The sequence below is a fragment of the Emydura macquarii genome, unplaced genomic scaffold (assembly GCF_026122565.2).
Source record: "Emydura macquarii macquarii isolate MOO-44397 ecotype Brisbane River unplaced genomic scaffold, CSIRO-AGI_Emac_v2 contig_1644, whole genome shotgun sequence".
NCBI lineage: Eukaryota > Metazoa > Chordata > Testudines > Chelidae > Emydura > Emydura macquarii.
In genome coordinates, this window is record NW_027131781.1 from 14,883,602 (window position 1) to 14,902,975 (window position 19,374).

General features: G+C 44.5%; 1 protein-coding gene across 6 annotated transcripts in view; it reads left to right on the forward strand.

Annotated features, from left to right (window-relative positions):
- Positions 1-2,120: 2,120 nt before the first annotated feature.
- The window catches only part of ARNT2 (aryl hydrocarbon receptor nuclear translocator 2), a 129,497-nt gene continuing 112,243 nt past the window's right edge, over positions 2,121-19,374 (forward strand). For all 6 annotated transcript variants that reach the window (XM_067555706.1, XM_067555708.1, XM_067555709.1 and 3 more), the window contains exon 1: positions 2,121-2,259. In XM_067555706.1, the coding sequence (XP_067411807.1) occupies positions 2,229-2,259 (31 nt within the window). In that variant the 5' untranslated portion in view covers positions 2,121-2,228. The remainder of the gene's footprint in view (positions 2,260-19,374) is intronic.

Sequence of the window (19,374 nt, forward strand, 5' to 3'; positions counted from 1 at the left end):
ATCAGGACCAGCCCTGACTGTGGCCCCGCCTCTTTCCACATCTGCTCCGCCTCTCCCCCTCAGCTCCAACTCTTCCCTCCCAGACTCCGCCCTTGCCAGCACCCAAAAAGGGGGAGTCAGCGCCTGACTCTGGTTCAGAGCAATAGTCCATCTAGCCCTGTATCCTGCCTTCCAACAGTGCCAATGCCAGGTGCTTCAGAGAGAATGAACAGAACAGGCAATCATCTAGTGATCCATCACTCATTGTCCACTCCTAGCTTCTGGCAAACGGAGGCCAGGGACATCCAGAGCATAGGGTTGCACCCCTTGCCTAACAGCCATTCATGGACGGATCCTGTGCGAACTTTTCTGATTCTTTTTTGAACCCTGTTATAATTTTGGCCTTCGTAACATCTCCTGGGAACAAGTTCCACAGGATGATTTTGTGTTGTGAAAAGAAGTACTTCCTTTTGTTTTAAACCTCCTGCCTATTAATTGCATTGGGCGAACCCTGGTTCTTGTGTTATGGGAAGGAGTCAATAATATTTTCTTATTCACTTTCTCCATACCATACATGATTTTATAGACCTCTATCAGATCTCCCTTTAGTCGTCTCTATTCCAAGCAGGAGCGCTAGAACCTCGCTAGAAGTGGGAGGGTCAAGAGGTCCTGCCCCCTTCTCAACTCTCCCCAAGGCCCTGCCCCCTCTGTTGCCCCACCCCCTGCTCCTCCTCTTTCACCCAAAGGCTCCATGCTCTGGTCACGCTGGAGTGGATGCTGATGTGTGGGCTGTGCTCAGAGTTGGCCAGAGCTATTCACCCTCCACCTGCCTAGGGCAGGGCCTGGGGTGCCCAAGAACAATCCCCAGCCTGTGTCCCTGCCCCCTGGATGTGCTGCCCAGGGCAGGTGGAGGGTCTAGTGTTCCCCACAGCAGCCCAGCTTCAGGCCTGGTCAGGGGGCAGGGCCTCGGGGGAAGAGAAGGAAGCGGGGATGGGCCACTGAGGGGGGCTGGCCCAGCACTGGGAAGAGGCTAGCACCCTGGGCAGACAGGGGAGCCAAAGTGCAGCCCTTGCCAGCGCTGCTCCCTGGCTTGCAGTTTGGGTGGGCAGCATGTCCCTCTGCTCCCTAAACTACACCCATGTTAAAAAGTGTGCAGGCCTGGCTCTCCCACTTTTAAAAGTGTGTGTGTGGGGGGGATGGCCCCTTCTGTTCCAGCACCCCCAAATCCAAGCTGAAAAGTCCCAGTCTTTTTAACCTCTCCCCTATGGCAGCCGATCCACGCCCCCTCTTCGTTTTTTGTTGCTTTTCTCTGTACCCTTTGCAATGTGCATGTCCCTTTTGAGATGGGGCCACCCGAACTGCAGGCAGTATTCCAGCTGTGTGTGTCTGCGGGACAGGGGGCGGGAAGCCTTCGCTCAGGGATTGGGGTATTTTCTATGTGGTCATCTCCCCCTTTCCTCCTGGTGCCTAACATGCCCGTCGCCTGCCCCTGCGCACCCAGGTGCTGTTTTCAGCGCGGGGGGGGGGGATTTTCTAGGCCAAAATGCGACACAGGAGGGAGCGCCACAAATCATCCAAGGCGGCTTCTCAGGCCAGGCCCAGGAGAGGAGGAAGCCGAGGCAGACCCAGGCTGCGCAGCAGCTTTAGCCGGGAGGGATGGGCACCAACCCAAGGCGCCCGGCACACAAAGGGAAGCAGCCCCGCGCCGATCCCCGCCTGGGCCGGAGCCGAGTCCCCGGCGCTCTGTGGGGCCGTCACCCCTTCTTGGCAAGCCGCCGCGGGCCGGGCGTGCTAGGGAGGGACGGAGCGAGCCGGGCTGACTTGGAACGAGCGAGGCTGGGCGTCCGGGGCCAGGCTGAGGGCAGCGGCGGCCTCCCCACGTCCCACCGCACATGTGCGGGCGCCTGGCACATGCGCTCGCTACAGCCGGGCTCGGCCGCGGAGCATGAGCAGAAGCGAAGCGGGCGCATCAGACATCTTGGGCCGCTTGGCGCACAGCGAGAGCCCGCCCCGCCCGCCCGAGCTGTGCGGCGAGGAGCCGCCCCCTTCCCCGCCCCGCCCCGCTCCGCTCCGCTCCCCAGGGTGTTGGGCTGGCCCTGCCGTCGCCGCTGCGCCCTGCCCTTTGTGTGACTGACGGGGTGTCTGGGGGCTCGCTCCTCCTTCCCTGCCGGCCCGGGCTGCCTAGACCCTCGGCCCCCCTGCACCTCTCCCCCCTTTTTGCAGTGATCTGAATTCCTCTCCGAGACAAGATGGCAACGCCGGCGGCCGTAAACCCTCCCGGTGAGTAGCGGCTGCCCTGCGGGGAGTCAGTCTGTCCCCCGCCCCACCCCCGGGGACCCCCGTCCGCCAGCACCTCCTCCCCCGCGCGCACACACGCCCATTCCCCGGCCGGCGCGCACAGCTGGTGCAGAGTGGCCGGGCGCTGGGCTGGGCGAGGGGCTGGGGATCCCCACGCGTGGGGAAGCCGGGGAGGGGGAGTAGATCCTGGCCGCTGTCATTGAATCCGAGCGCCCCCTGCGCGACAGATGCGCTGTACCCCTTGTTTTAGAGGGGAGGGGTGGGCAGGTTGCTCGCCTAGGCGTAGCAGCTGAGAAGGGATCGGGGGATTATCATCTGCGGAGGGGTAACCAGCCAGCGGCAGGGGCAAATCCCGGGTCTCTAGGCATTCAAATTCAGAACCTCTCTCACGCCCCCTTCTCTCCTGGGGACCAGCAGCTCAGGGTCCGTTTTCTGTGTGATCCAGTGTAGGCACCTTAGACCTAATTCACCCCTGGGTGTGTGTCTCCACTCACGTCATTGGAATAACACGAGGGATACCTTTGGCCATATGTTTCTTCAGTTTTCTATGCTTGTAAGGCCGCTCTCCTGGATGGAGAGAGTTGTCATTTCTCTCTCTAGAATTGTCAAAATCTGACTGGTGGTGGAAAGTTCATGGATGTCAGAGAGCCTATCTGTTTCAGGCACAGAGCCATTTTCACTCTTTTAATCTTTGGTCATAAGACAATATTGAACCAAAGGGTTCCCTAGACAGCACTGCTGTGTACCTCTAAAAAAAATCTTGTCAGTTTCCAGTAGCCCATCTACCTAGAGTTAATTCAGCATGCTTACACTGACTCTCTTGGGTAGGTGGTGAAGATGAACATTCTACACAAACATAAACAATCAAATTGGGGGGAAAGAGAAAATACTGGTTTATGAGCAGAAAATAGGTTGGAGTAATACAGCAAAAAGAGTGAATTTCATATGAGATGAAATATAAGATCATTACTGGGAGGTGTTGAACAGCCCTTCGTTAGCCTTGCTATAGCGAAGGCTATCAGAATTTCCACTGTTAACAATATGTACATGGGGGGGGAGGGAATGTTGAGAGGTGAATGTATAACTGGGTTGTAAAACTTTTGCTTGGAGTCAAAAATATTAAGTAAGACATCTTGACCAATGTATGTGTGGTTAGTGTTTTTTGTGTGGATGGTTTGTTTGGTTTTTTTTTCTGTACAGGGGCACCAATACATTTCTTAACCATTTTTGTCAATAGAAGGAACTCATAAACATTTCCTGTTCTGGATTTTTGGTGGGGTCATTTTTTGTAACATTACTGTAGATGCAATCAAATGAAAATCTATAAAATATTAGTAAATACATTCAGCATCCATAAAATACCATGCCTGCTATTGTTTAAATGAACGCAGCATGTAGTAAAGCAATTTTGAGCAAATTGTCAATGTATATATTATAAAAGTGTTCTTTGCTTAATTAAAAAAAAAAATCCTCAACTAAATCTTAATGGGACAGTTGAAATTGTATTGGACTCCAGGCAAGTGAGTGGCACGCTTACAAAAATATATAGTGGTTTTGATTCTAATTTTTGATAGTTTAATAATAATATATGGCCAAATTATTGTGTTTTCAAGGAGGTCTAGTTAAACCCTCATTGGCAGCAATAGGAGTTCTGCTTGATTAAGGTCAGCAGAATTTCACCCATGTTCTTGGGACTGAATGCTGCTCCTCTTACTCACGTGTGCATTGGCACTGAAGTTAGTGGAATTGTCATCAATGAATTTCACTTAGTGAGCATTTGGCTTCCTGTGTTAGTTGACTAGAATCTGACGCTTGGCACTTATGATTAATTTTTAATTTCAGAATTTTAAATATTCAATGAAAATCAATATTTGATGAAAGGTTATTAAGTAAATATTATTTAGCTCCCAACCTACAATATCCTATGCATTAAAGGTGAAATTCACTTCACCCACATAGAGCCACAGTAAGTGAGCTTTAGCGCATGTGAAGAGCAGTTGAAATCCATCCTCCCAAGTTTAGGGTCAAGGATGCAAGATTATATCCTTCTTCCCAGCCATTATGTCAGGCTACATAGGAAAACGAGGGCCACAGCTTCTCAGTGCTACTGGATCTTTGGCCCCTTCCTCTTCAATACCCTCCATGCTGACCTGTTGGTGACTGTCACAAAGATTCCTGTGGCATATAGGAGATCTGATGTCAGGCCTCAGAGGCTGCCCTGTCTTAATATAGATACCTATGTAGCTGCAAAATAGGCCTTAAAAGGTGTAGAGATCCTTGTGATGTACCTCCATGCTGTGACTGATGATTACCTATAGGAATTTTAAATAAACTTCGTTCATTTTGGGATGCATTCTGGATTTAAGTGAGACCGGCAGGCGGCAAGCTTAATGAAGGCGTACATTGCGTACCAGCCATGTTTACAAATACCTGTCAACCTCGACTTGTCTAAGCAGAGGCTGCCAATCATCCTGAAGCATGAGGAATTGTGTAGTGGTTTTGTGATGTGAACCAGTATGCCCCAGTGATGGGGCTGAGATGACAGAACATCTTTTCACTTGTGAGCTAAAACAGGTTAGACTCGAGCACAGACATCCTGAGCTGGAAGGCAGATTTGCCAACTGCCCGAATTCTCCATGTGAAAGTTACTGCATTGACTAGTAAGTTGTTTTTGAGCCACAGAAATAGAGAACTGTAGCACCATGTGTGATCTACCAAGGACACTAGGAGATATAGTGGTATAAAGACTTCTCTCTGGTTTCTGTTGTAGCCTTATCATGATAATACAAACAACAGAGAATTAGTGTTTAGATATATCACCAAGCAATGCAGACAAACTGAAAAGAAAACCACTGCAAATTTGGCAGTGTGTTATGGTAGCCTCAGTGGTAGGATTTCATTGCTGTATTTGTGTTGGGCCAGATCCTTAGGTGATGTAAGTTGACTTCAGTGAAGCTGTGCCAATATACACCAGTTGAGGACCTGGCCCATAGTGTTAGGGAAGGACAATGGAGCAATTAATTTGTGAAGACCCTTTAATAATTATTATAATTCCTGATATTATTAGCTTTTTATTCTAATAACAGCTGATAATTTAGGCAGGACATGAATCTATGGCTGTCATATAATATGTGTGATTTACTCATATTCTAGGTTCGTGGAAGAAAATGATCATGATATGGGGAACATTAACATAACATCAGAAAAGGAAACACTAGGTCAGTGTTTCTCAACCTGGGGGTTTAGAGGGGTCGCAAGTGCAGAGCTGGTATTAGGGGTGGCAAGAAAGGCAATTGCCTGGAGCCACAGGGGCGCCATGAAACTAAGTTACATGCCTCAGCCCCATGGGGGTGGGACTCAGGCTTCAGGGGTACAGTAGTTTGGAAAGGTTAAGAACCACTGCACTAGGTGTTCTGTAATTGTAGATACATCCGATTTTAAATTTGATCTTAGCCTTGTTCCTTACTTGGGCTCTAATAGCACAGAACCTTGTGTCCATGCAGAATGTGATCTTTCTCCACAGAAGTTACCTGGGAAAGGAAATGCAGCCTGCTGCTATATTTGCTTTTCTATGGCCTACTTATGTGTAGTGGGGAATCCGCCTTAAGGAAGGTGCTGAGATTAGCAGCAGCCAGGAAACCTTGATTATGTGACCCCAATGGAACAATACTGTCCAGGGACCCAGGCCTCTTCATGGATTCCCTAATCTCTCTGGGTACGTCTACATTGCAATTAAAAACCTGTGGCTGGCTCAGGCCAGCTGACTCAGGCTGGGGCTGTGGGGCTGCTTAATTGCAGTGTAGATGTCCAGGCTCGGACTGGAGCCTGAGCTCTAGGACCCTGCATGGTGGGAGAGTCCCAGAGCTCTGGGTGCAGCCTGAACTGGAAGGCCTACACTGCAATTAAAGCAGAGCCTGATTCAGCTGGTACGGCCCAGCCATGGATGTCTAACTGCAGTGTAGACATACCCTGTGAACCTTGGGGGAGAAACCTGCAGCTCATTCTGCTGTCTTTATTTCTCTGTCTGTGTAACTCTATACCCCACTAACAGAACAATGGGGGGGAAATTCCATTAGGGAATCTCTGGTTTTCTCCCCCCTCCTGCAGATTTTACCACGGGAGGGGGCATACTGGCCCTGTGGTAGAGGTATTTTGTTGGCTTGTCGTGATCTGGATGACTAACCAGAGTATCTAAAGCTGTGAAGCAGGCTGCAAGTGTGGGCAAAGCTCATTTGGATTGTCACGAAGAATCAATTTAAAGATAATTTATTTCCTCATAATACATGATTGGCATATTAAACAAAGACAAGCTAAATGGGGCCTAACAACCAAGAACTGTGGTGGTGGAGCAGGCTTGTCATAAAATGGTGCTTGCTGTGAAGTCTGCTCTTAGTACTGCATCTGGCTTTTCTTTTTCAAATGTATCGTTTTTAGGAATATTGGCTTGTCCACGTTGTTACTTTCAAGTCAAATTTAGCTAATTAACCCGAAGTTAAATTCCTATTCTACTGATGTTCGTAGTAGCCAAGATACTATGAAAATATAAATTACCTAATGAAATAAATATTTGATTTTGTTTTTCTGGGGATTGAGTGAGATCTGGATCGCTCAGGAGATTTCATTTCCGGTTCCAATCTAGCTCAGTTTGTTAGCAACTGAAAGTTGTAGCCAATGTTGGGGCTGTTTGTCAGCCTGTGTGAAATAAATTGAGTAATCCAATTCCTAGTGGCTTGAAATCAATGGGATTTAAGCATCAAAATACCTTTTGAGGATCTGAGCCTAAATGTCCATGGTACAAAGCCACCACCATGGCTGGCATCACAAAATTCAAAGCTTTATGAGTCAGCCCCCCCAATCATGAGATTGGCTTAAAATCATGGCATTTAAAATAAATACGTAATTATAATGTGGATTCTTGGCTGCACTTGAGTTGCATTTTGAGTTTCTCTGCAACCAGGAGGGCTAGAATCTTAAATACTATTTTTTTAAAGCCAAGTTTCTCATGTAATCACTTATTTCCAGGAGCTGGGGCTTTAAGAAAAACAGCAAATATCATGAGATTCATGATTAAAATTATGTGAGTTGGCAACACTAGCTTGGCTTGTTTAGACAAAAAGTTAGTGAATGGCAGGCTGGGGTGTAAATCTACCATGCATAAAAAGTATGTCTACACTGCAATGTAAGCCTAAGGTTAGTGGGACTTGAGTCAGCTGACCCGTGTCAGGGAACCCTGGACTTGAGCAGCTACGTTGCAGTTTAACCCTGGGTTAAGAATTTTCTGACCATGCTCGACCCTAGAGCTCTGGCATCCACATTGCAGTGCACAGACCTGAGTAAACATATCTCAAAGTGCCCCCCAATGTCGACACTCTAGCCCTAGGAATGTGGTGCACTGTGGGGAAACTCTACTGCCCACTCTGTTTCTTAACTGTGGCGGTGCTGTTGATACTCAGGTGCCGTAAGGAGCACACACAAACTGCACAGTTAGCTCCTTTGGTGGCTGTCTCTGTAGCATGACCGCAGTCTGAGATGGCTTTATGCTGAACTACCATCTAAGCTGAGAACGGGGCTCTCCACCTCTAGGCTGTCACAGTGGCAGGAGGTGCCCGGGTGCTCCTGTTCTGAGGATAATTAGGACGTCAGTCTCCAGGGCTGTCAGACTATTAACATGACACTTTGCAATTCTGAATATTTAAAACAGGATGTCCAGGAAAGGTGTTTTTGTGTTGGTTGGGTTTTGTTTATTTTTGTCTGTCTGTTTCGAAGTTTGACATAAAATGAAGCTATCAGAGGAAAAAACCCACACTCCAGCCTGGCTGCGGAGCAGGGAAGTGTATCCCCAGGGCTTGGGGTGCAGTGTGTTCCAGCGCCCCAGGGGTCCCTTATCTCTACCTGCACCGCAACCCGGGAGGCAGGGATAAGGGATCCCTGGGAGGCTACAGGGAAGTTTTGGGGGCTAGCTCCCACTTGCTACCCTGACAGTGCACACAGCCCCGGTGTCCCTGCATACACAGCCCTTGGGAAGGTGGGGAGGTGGCTAGAGAGCGGATGGACCAAGAGGCTGCCCGCAGGCAGTGGGGGGCAGCCAGGATGTTGAGAGTCATCCCTCCCCTGGCTGCGCTGTCCATGTGGACTTTCAGCACGAGAATTTCCCTAGTATCTAGCTTTTAGTGCAGGGCAGCAAGGTCCACTTGGACAGTTGATGCACAGCAGGCTAGTGCTGGGTAGGTTTACATCCCAGACTGCTGCATGCCAACTATTTGTCTAGACAAGCCCTCTGGCTCTGTTGCAGGCAGAGAGGCCAAGGACCAAACTCTGGTGACTAAAGTATCATGTCACCTGCATAAGTGGTTTCACCTGGTCTGTGTTGAAAGCAAGGAAGACTGGGCTTGTGGTTTAAGCACTGGACCGGGAATCAGGAGATCTGGATTCTATTCCTGACAATATGCTTATTCTGTGTGATATTTGTCAACTTGCCCTGTGAGCAAGCATTAGCTAATAGGCTTAGTTAAACTGAAGATCTCCTGTGATGTTCATAGCTTTCCTTCTGCTGAATTGGTCCTTAATCCAGTCATAATACAATGTATTTATTCCAGTGCCTCTTGACTCAATTCTGTGATACAGTTTTTAATTTTAAAACTGTCTACAAAGCAATAACTTGTATTAAAAGCATCTATTTATCTGATATTTCTAAATTAGAGTAAGGGATGAATTTCAAAATACAATTTTGATTTCAGGATGTTTGTATATACAAATTAAAAAATTGTATGGTTCATTTCGAATGATGCTTCAAGCTTTAAAGTTTCACTGCACCTCTTAATAAAAAAACTGTTTTGCTGTAGAGATAATATTGCTGATTTTTTTTATTTCAATAAGAAAAATATTGTAAGGTTTGGGTAGATAAGGAAAAACGACAGCAGTTCTAAAACAATCAAAGGTAAAATAAGGTTATTGATACAGCCAGTTACTAGGAGGAGAGATCTGGCATGATTTGTCATTATAAAGATGAATTCAACTATTTTACTTCAATGGCTTGTGATAAGGGGTATGCATGTGTGGTACAAGGTAACTTTTTAGTTCAAATAATTACAAAGTGAAGAGCACAGTAAAGATATTAATTCAACACTAATTTATGAAAATTGACAAGCTAATAAAATCAGTGCTAGTAAACTGAGAAAGGACAATCTTGTGTTTAAGTTATTGGACTAGGACTTAGATGATCTGGCTCTGTTGAAGATTTTCTGTGCGACCCTGGACAAGTCAGTTAATCTTTCTGTGCCTCTGAAAATGACTCTGTTTCTCTCCCTCTTTGTCTTTTTTATTTTTATTTAGATTGTATGCTCTGTGGCCCGGGTCCCATCTCTCACTATGTATCTTTTGTTCTTTTCTCCCTGTCCCCAATGCAGTGTTGCTTATGCAGTTTGGAGTTGTTTTTTTCCTAATAATAAATGTAAGTGCAACCATTTACACCCAAAAACCTACTAGAATAGCGATTCATGACAAATGGAATGTCCGCTTCTAAATATCAACAGGGACATGTAGGGCCAGATTGTCAGTGCAGATTGAGGTAAATGGGACTCTACCCAGTTACACCAGCAGAGGATCTGCCTATTAGGAAACCCCTTCATAATGATACTCAAGCTATGTGGATTGCTGAAGGCAGCCAGTATCCTGGTTATACATTAAAAAATAATCTTCAGGTACCTACGAGCTCCTTTTGGTATCCAGGAGATACTGGTATTTCTTTGGGAAAGGAGGCCTTCATACTGCATCCAAAGGAAAATCCTTTGCATTGTAAGTAGGTCTAGATATAATACTGCTGAAACATTTTCATATTCCAGAGGTAGAGAACTTTCTTCAAATTTCTCTCTCCTTTTATGAAGCTATTTCTGCAAGCCATCGTCCTTCACTTTTTGTCTGCTTTTTCCATTTTTCCTTTTTTTCCCCCCCTGATCTCCTTGCCTTTTTGTTCTCGGCTCAGATCACTCTCATTCTCATCTCACTTTCCTCCTCACTACTCAAATTCCTTTCCATCTTGTACAACGACTGTAACTACCAGAGTTAGCAGAGTTAACAGTTGCTATGCTCAGCAGTGTTCCTGCTTCTCAATGACGCTTATGTTAACAAATGCTTGCCTTGTAGTGTTGCATCTCTTAAGTGCTTCAACAGCATTTTAAAAAGTCCTGTCTCTAAGAATTAGCAATCTTCCCTAGGGAGGGTGAAGCTTTCTTGTTCTAACCAGTAACTACACTGCTACTACTACCAGTAACTTCCATGGAAAGCACTGTTTTAGTGCAGTGTGTTCTTATCAGTTGGCCCAAGATTGGGGACTGTTAAGTTAAATGTGCCCTCTATGAACACATACATTTTGCTATTTTGCTCAAGGACAGGTCACAATGTTGCACTTTAAATTACAGATTTGCTCTGCCAGTTCTTTCCTTAACTGAATTTCAAACACACCTGACAAATAAAATCATATACCAAAGTTATCATCTTTCTCTAATAAAGCCAGTGGAGAGTTGAAGTGTTTAGTTGTTGACTTTATTAGCATACAAACTGTAAGGTGTTTAAGGTAAATTGCTCATACAGAACGCCTGGAACAGATAGCAATTAACAACTGGCTCTTCATTCATATGTTAATTACACTATAATTTGTCGTTTTTTCTTTGCTACTGGTGCACGTACTTGTTTAAATGTTACTTTACACTTAACAGTAGTATTCGCTTACTGGCAGACTCAAAATGTATCTGTAGAGTTTGACTGTCAGTGTCATGCAAATCTTTTATGGGGTGTGACATGCCAAGAAATGACTGATGCTGCAAAGAACTAAAATACTGCACCGTTGTATTACTGGGGATGAAAAACCAAAATGTCTTTCTATTGGATATACAATAAATGAAAAATCTATTGATGAAAAATGGCCAGTTTTGCTCCGAGAAATAATTAGGAACCCAATTTTGGGGTCACAAATAATTACAGATGCTTTTTATACCACCTAGCCATATTACTGTCTAGTGAGGTGGGTAACTGTCCAAGTGCAGTAAAAGGTACTTGCAGTGCTGTGTGCTTGTAAAATTGCACCCACTGCTATGTCTGGGTGCAAAATCAGAGGCTGAGGTCAGGCCATATTTAAAAATCAGGGTCAAATTCTTTCAGGATGCTGGATGAAGTAAAGTAACCTCTTATGATTGGATCATATGCCAATTCTGATTGAGGCCTCTAGACATTATGGCAATATGAAATAATAAGAAATAATAACAACTAGATCTAACATCATTGACTGTGTTATCCAGTGTAACACCTCTCATCCTGAAGAGGGGCAGTATAATAAAGTCTGGCACACGGGAAAGCTGGTAAGAGACTGGTATGGTTTTTTTTCCTATCCCCAATCACCTGACATGGGTTAGGGTTTTACAAAAGCTCATAGCCTTGTCACATGGCAGAGGTCAATATAGTCCACTGACTATAACTGCTGCTTGTAACAGTAACCACTGAAAAGTGGTTACAGTCATAAAAGGAGCTTTAAAAATGGAACTTAGACACTGCGGGTAACTGTCCCCTTTGTGTCCTCTGAATCACATTTGTTTTGTTTATTGACAAAAACAAGTTTTACTTCTCTCAGCGCTGCACAGCCAATACAGCTGTGGACGTCAGAGCTGGATTTTATTTTGTTTCATGCATGATCAACAAAATTGCTAGCTCCTTTCTGAGTTCAGGATCTTTGTTATTGGTGGTAATGTGAGAACACTGCTTAATTCTGAGAAAGCAGGATGACCTTAAAGGCCTTTCAGCTAGAAAAATCTTGTTTGGAAATGGAAAACGTCTAAGTTCCTAAGTGGAAACATATGTAATAGTAACCTACTATTCAGTCAGTCAGTGGATGCTGACCCTTATGACTGGTCAGGAAAATAAATTTCAGCCTGAGAGCACCTGAGAGTCAGCAAACCAAGATGTTGTTTTACAAAGTTCATTTTTGAGAGCATCTTTGAGATAGTGCTTGAAATTTCTTGACCAACTGTGTCACCTTGAAAATGTTCCATGAGTTCTATGGCAAGTACTGAGATGGACAATATGAAGCTAGATTCTATACCCCAAACTTACATTGACTTTCATGGGACTTTTGGGTGCTGTGAGAATGCAGTATTGGGGGAAGGGAGTGTGCACCAAATGAGCACGGTTCAGCTTATTTGCCCAATTGTTTGAATACTCTAGCACTTTGAACAACACAGCATCCCTTTATTACAATGTACAATAATAGTTAATATAGAATTATAATATCTCTGTACTCTAGGGGGAGCAATTACAAACTAGAAGTGTTACCATATCAGCACTTGTACTCTAAGTTAGTATTAGAGTGGTCAGGGGGTGTGTAACACTTTAGCTAAATGTGCGGTGTCCCCCTCTAGTGGCTAATTGACATAAAGTATAATAGCCTATTACTGTTACCAGCTGCTGAGTTTCTCCTTTAGCTTAAATAGCAGAGGCCCATGCTTTTAATGCGGTAGGTCCTGAGTACAAATGTCACTGACTAAACATGAGCAAAGTTAAAGGTGCTTGCTCGGAGTAAAACAGAACCGCTTTTCTTCACCCTCAGTGTCCTTTTGTTTTTTGCTTCCCTCCACTCCCCAAACTGCTCATGTAATGATGATGATGATAGCAAGAGAGAGAGAGATTAATATAAAATGTATAGATATGTGAGCTCTGAGTGATGTATCAGTTTGCTTTAGTAATGAGAATCAATTAACTTCTTCTGTTTCGTTGTATCATTTTAGCTGCCATTTATAACATTAAGTTGAAAAACAAATAAACACAGGATTTCTTTTCACAGTCACGAAACTTGCATTGCTGCACCTTGAAATTACTAAAATCCTGTTCATGCAAAGGTACATGAGAGATGAACTCTGCTGAATATTTAGTTTTCATTCCGTGAGTGTGCCTTTTGTTATTTCAGAATCCATTAGGGTCAAGAAATATAGTTCCTACCTTTAAGTCTTATGCAACTGGCATCTGAAAAACTGAAATTGTTGCAGTTTTTTGATGGTAGAGAAAACATACTGTAATTTTGAAAAATTCAAAGGATATATTGTTGGATCTGTGCTTCTTAGCTGGAGAATTTAAATGAAAGGAGAAAGTCACATGCTCTTCGGTGAAGCATTCAGTTCAACATTTCAAACCAGCTATTTCAAGAATTTGAATTTCAAAGTGTTGGTTCTGACCTGCAAAGTCCTGAACAGCTTTGGACCTAGCGGAGAAACATCTCTCTACCTATGTGACAGTGCCACAGTTGAAATCACTGAAGGTGCTAGACTGTGGGGATCTCATGGTATGTGATTGTGAGCTACCTGCAGGTTTTCTATTGTGAATTTACTCTTTCTTTTTTGTCCCGAATAGCCCAAATCTGTAATCTATAAGGACAGGCAGCTCGCCTGTCTGTTTGAGCTGCCCTGGAGAGGGTTGAAGTTTCAGAGGATGTAGGCATGGATTTTTATTTGTGTGGGGTATAAGGTTTTGTGCGAATTGAGGTGTGTTAGTTGAATTGTATTTTTATTTATCCATTTTATGTTTGTGTTTTGGAATCAAAATAAATAAATTGGGAATGGGATAAACAGAGGAGTATTTTGGAACTCTCAAAGATTTGAAAAATAAATATATTTTATAAGTAATCTCAGATGCATTGTATTAGCATATTTATAGATAATTATTCTTCAGCCACTTACAGATGTTAACAAATACAGAGATCTTTTCAGATAACATTAAGTTTCTGTGGTTATAGCCTTGGAGGTTTGTCAGAACTGCACTGGCTGTGGAATTTAGTCTTGATTCAAGAGACTCTTCCTTCTGCACTGCTTCTGCAGAGCTCAGACTCCAGTTTTTCATGTTTCTTACCTGACCAGCGCAAAACTTGTCATTTGTAAACATCTGACTGCATTTGCTACTGGAAGTGACCTACACTGATGACTAAGGTTGGCACAACTCAAAGTGTTTGTGTAGCTATACAGAGCAAACTTTTCAGAGGCAGGACCACACCATTGTTAAGAACATAAGAACTGGCCCACCAGATCAGACCAGTGGTCCACTGAGTCTGGTGTCCTGCCGCTGACAATGGCCGGTAGCAGATGCTCAGGCTAAGAAGCATATTCCATAATTATCCATTACAAGGATTCGAGTGCCCACAGAGAAAGTTCTTTCCTAGTTAGTTGGCTTATGCCCTGAACCATGTGTGATTCTATCCCTTATACATTTTTTGTCTTATCAGCTATTACTGTACACGGGATGTTTTTATTATCCATATAAATGTCTAATCCTGTTTAAAATCCTACTAAGGTTTTGGCCTCAGTAATAGCTTGAGGCAGTGAGACTAATTTTATATTGTTTTAAAAAAATGATAAATTGGGCTTTATTCTCCAGTGTGCCAAGTTGACTTTGCACTGCTTATGTGGTGCAAAGTGAGACTAAAGCACCCAGAGATTTGCCTGGGAAGATTTCCTTACTGTCGCCTCCTAGCTCAGCTCTATTGCCTTTTACACTGGAACTTTCCACTCTAGCATAAGGAGAGGTAGGGAGTGTGTGCAAAGCAGGGAGGGAGCCTGGTATGAGTATGGGGCATGATGGAACGAGGCTCTGCTATGCTCAATTTTCCAGTGCTGTAAGTTAAAGCTGCTCCTCCTGCAGCTTTTACTTACATGTTGGCTAGGGAGCTGCAATAGACTCCTTGTCAGCTCCCCTTCTCAACTGAGCCCATGAGTCCCTTTTATCAGTTTTAAATTTGATGCCGTTCAGTTTCACCAGATGCCCCTAGGTGGTTTGGGAGAAAAGGTGATTAAAAGGATCCGAATGACTTTGTCGGTATTGTTCAGTATTTTTCAGATCGCTGTCTAGCTTGTCTCCTCTTTAAATTAAAACAAGCCTGATCTTTCCAGTCTCCATGTGACCATTTTCAGTATCTCTTTCTGGACCTCTTCTGTTTGTTGTTTTGCTGAGGCATCTAGAACATCTCACAGTGGGAATGTACTGCCGATTTATATTATGGCAGGATAATACTTTCTCTCTCTCTCTCTCTCCCTCCCCCCCCCCACCTTTTCTTATGTATCCTAACATTTTATTTGCTTTTTAGACTGCCTCTGCACATTGCAAAGCTATGTCAGTGAGCTATTCACCACAATACCCAGAATTCAGCTACTGCTACATGGCTTTACAGGACAACTCACTCTAGCTTGTGACGGTCAAAGCCCACGGTCTACTTTTACCTGTTGCCTGAATCTGGCTCTGAGAGGATTGACCTATTTTTATCATCTTGGTTTTCAGGTGTTATTCAAGCAAAGGGCATGTGCGAAGACTTGCCTTCTTTGGCCTTCGAGGGCTACTCAAGTCTGAGGCCTCTTGGCTAGTTTCCTGAATCACTTTGTGTGGCGAGTGTCAGTTGTATTCCTTGGAAATAAAATTCAGTGTTTCTCCACTTGCTGTTGTCCGACATGGGTTCCTAACACAGTGAATGCTCTGAGGCTCTCTGAGATATAAAGGTCTTCTGTTACGTATGTTTTGATACCCTCTCCCCCTCTGTCACCCCACCCTCAAGGTAGACTTCATAAGTTGCCAAAGTATCTGCTGTGCTACAAGGCTTTATCTTTCTTTGTGCAGTATCCTTCCTCAACTCCAAAGTTAAGGTGTTCTGTTTCGATATGGACAGTAACTGTGTGAATGGAAATGATTCGGTTTAAGAGGGTATGTGCGGCTACTATGGAAGCTGCCATGTAAATCCTTCATTGCCTTACACCTGTGTCCTAGGGCCAACTAGCCTGAGCAGCTGACATGTAACCCAGAAGGGTTTACAGTCTGTTACTATGTGTGTAACCCACATGCTTGCTGTAAATAAAGGAAAAAACAGTGGAGAAGGTGCATAGTTCTTGGGGGACTGTGTGTGCCTGCAGACTTGCTCAGTGGCGGTGACATGACTTAGCTTGATGGGCCTGAATCATCCAGGGGTTGGGACAGGTTGGGTGTGACAGGTACTAGGCATGCTCATCAGTTGCTTGAAGCTACTTGGGTGATTTCCATTGTGGGCAAGTAGCCTAGCAAGACATACCCAGAGTCACTCACTGAGTGAAACCAATGAGAAGGTGAAGCATATGTAAATAAAAGGAGTGGGAGCCAGATTGAAAAACTCAGTGGCAGAGCAGCACACCCAGCAGAAGGGTCTGCTGTAAGGATTGTGTCCAAGGGACTTTGCCAGTTTGTTAGCTTTAGACTGCAGACTCCCTCACCCTACTGCAGAAGAGGAGGATTAGAACTGTTGGAGGCTGTGAGAATTGCAGACTACTGTTGCCACGCTCTAAGGGAGTTTGAAGGAGTCTGTGGGACAGTCACTTGTTTCCCAGACATTAAGGAGTTTGCATGCCCTACAGAGAGTTAGGATGCCATTCCATAGAGATGGAGAAGGGTAAACTCTCCCAGAGAAGAGCCCTAGGGGTTGTATGTATATGCATGCACATAATTATATTGCATTTGAACTTGATCGTAACAAGTATTAATAGCTTGGGGGGAGAGAGAAATACCGAAAGTATTTTTTGCAGTGTTTTTGCATTGCTGTAAACTCTCTCTCGTGTAGCTGCTCTAAGCCAACGGGAGAAAGCTCTCCCATCAACTTAATTAATCCACTTCCAATGAGCAGTGGCAGCAACGTCGGGAGAAGCTCTCCTGCCAACAGAACGCTGTCCACACTGGCATTTAGGTCGGTGTAACTTATGTTGCTCAGGGGTGGCTTATTCACACCCCTGAGAGATGTAAGTTGTACTGACAAAAGTAGTAAAGTTGACATAGTAAAAGGAGTTTTGAAGCTAAACTTACTTCACTTTTAAGGGAGAGACGTCAGAGAATCTGGACCTGGAACAAACACTGTATCCATTTTTTTCCCAACGTGATAGAACATAATTATTGATATTATAAAAATGATTTATAGTTTCAACCATATGCAGCTATAAGGTGAAGAAGCCTGTTCCACAGAATGCTAATATTTAGGGTGATTAGAATCTTTCCTATGTGGAAACCAGTGTCACTTTTCATATGGGACAGCGTGGGAGAGAGACTAGCATTCTTAACAGCATAAATGTCATTGGAGCAGTGAAGGGCAGAAAAATAATAATCTTCCTTTGGCCAAATCTTTTCATCTGCAGAAAATTTCAGTCTTTTTGAGATAATTTTCCAAAGCCTGACAAAGACACTGAAAGGAGTCGATACAGGAGATGGTAGAGCACATCATTTTGTAGAATGGAGTGGTTTGGAATCTCTATTTAGGTGTCTGACTGAAAGAATCCATCGCTAGATTCCAGCAACTGCAATTTGGGGACAATATTGAAATACCCTTTTTAGGTGATTTAGGTCAATCACATTTGAATCCATGACTTTCTGGTTCCCAGCTCTTTCCTGTGATCTGTAGACTGGACTATACCTAGGCTTGGTAGAATTATATTTTTATTTTTGTATAATTTAATGAATAGTATTGATTATTTTTAAGCATTTTTTTCAATTTTGATTGATTTTTAAATTTTCATCCTTGCTGTAAATGATGGGGAGAGGGGGTCATCATTTAATGACAGTAGATGTTGAGATTCACATTAAAGCATTATAACCATTAAAACATAAATTGTCAGCATCACATGTCAAAATATACAAAGTAAATCAAGCTCTAATAAGTTCTTAAGCAGCATTTTTCTGACTTTGCCTCTCTGTAAGTTTTGAATAAGATTGATGGAAACATTTTTTTTTTGTCGGTTTGTATGTGTATGGTGAAATTTACGTTTACTGACATTTACCTATTAAAAAATCTAATTCTTCTAAGCCTAACTATACCATTTGGTAAAATGTGGTGGTGGTCAGAAAAAGTACCTTTTAAAATGGCACCTTAAAACAGATCTGCTCTTTATTAATGTTGTCACAGTGATGGAAAAGGGAGCTGGATTCTTCTCTGCTTCCTGCTTCATTGAAAAATAGAATAAAAATAGAAAAATTGTCAGCTAAATTCTAATCAGATAGTCTTTATTTACTAGTGGTGATGTAGGGGGCAAAAGGACACAATGTTTTGAACCCAGGCTAAGTTTACAGAACTGGAGTTTGGGGGGGGGGGTGGAGGGGAGAGAGGGGGAGGGAATCTTTGTAGACTAAAGAACCTCAATCTGGATCTCTGGGGAGAGACTCAATAAGGAACCCTAACATTGTCATTTTTGCAGAGTGACTTTTCTGGCAACTGAACTTTAATTTTCTCTTCAGTTTGACTTATGATGATGATTAGGGATTTGGAAACACATAAAAGGTCAGTTCAGCATCATAATGTTAAATAAATATCCCCTACTTGCTGACCAAGCAGGATTGCAGTTACTTGTTTTTCTCAATGACTGGTCCATGGACTGCCATCAGTCCCTGAGATCTCCCTGATACAATATACGACCTACATAGTTTCTCAACCTGTGAGGGTACGCGAGACACAGGCAGGGGGTACTCAGGGAAAAACAGAATGAAGGGGAGATGGGCATCAGCTGCCAACTTCTGAGGAAGCCGGGTGGCAGGAGCCTGCTTCCCACCCAGTCCCAGCTGGGAGGCGCGCGGCAGCCGCCAGCTTTTGGGGAAGGCGCGCAGCAGCCGCCCACTTCCCATCCGGTCCCAGCACCCAGCTGGGAAGTGAGTGGCAGCTGCCGGCTCTTGCCAGGTCCCAGCTCCGAGCTGGGAGGCAGGCAGCAGCCACTAGTTTCTGGGGAAGGCGGGCAGCAGCCCCCCGCTTCTCACTGGATCCAAACCTCTTGCGCCTCGTGACCTGGGCTCACAGCTGGGTGGCAGCCACCTGTGCCCTGGCTCCAAGCCGAGGGACAGCCTCCAGCGCCCCGGCTTGAAGATGGGCAGCAGCCACCTGCCCACATCCCTGGGTCCCAGCCAACGTGGAAGCCTCCTCTGCCCCAGCTCGTATTGGGTGGCAGTCGCCCACATCCAGGGATAGCAGCCAGGTGGCAGCTGCCTGCAACTTGCCCAGGTGGCAGCCCCCCTCCCTGGCTCAAAGCCCAGTGTCCAGAAAACTTGTCAATTTCACTGCTCTATGACAGCCCCAGATTT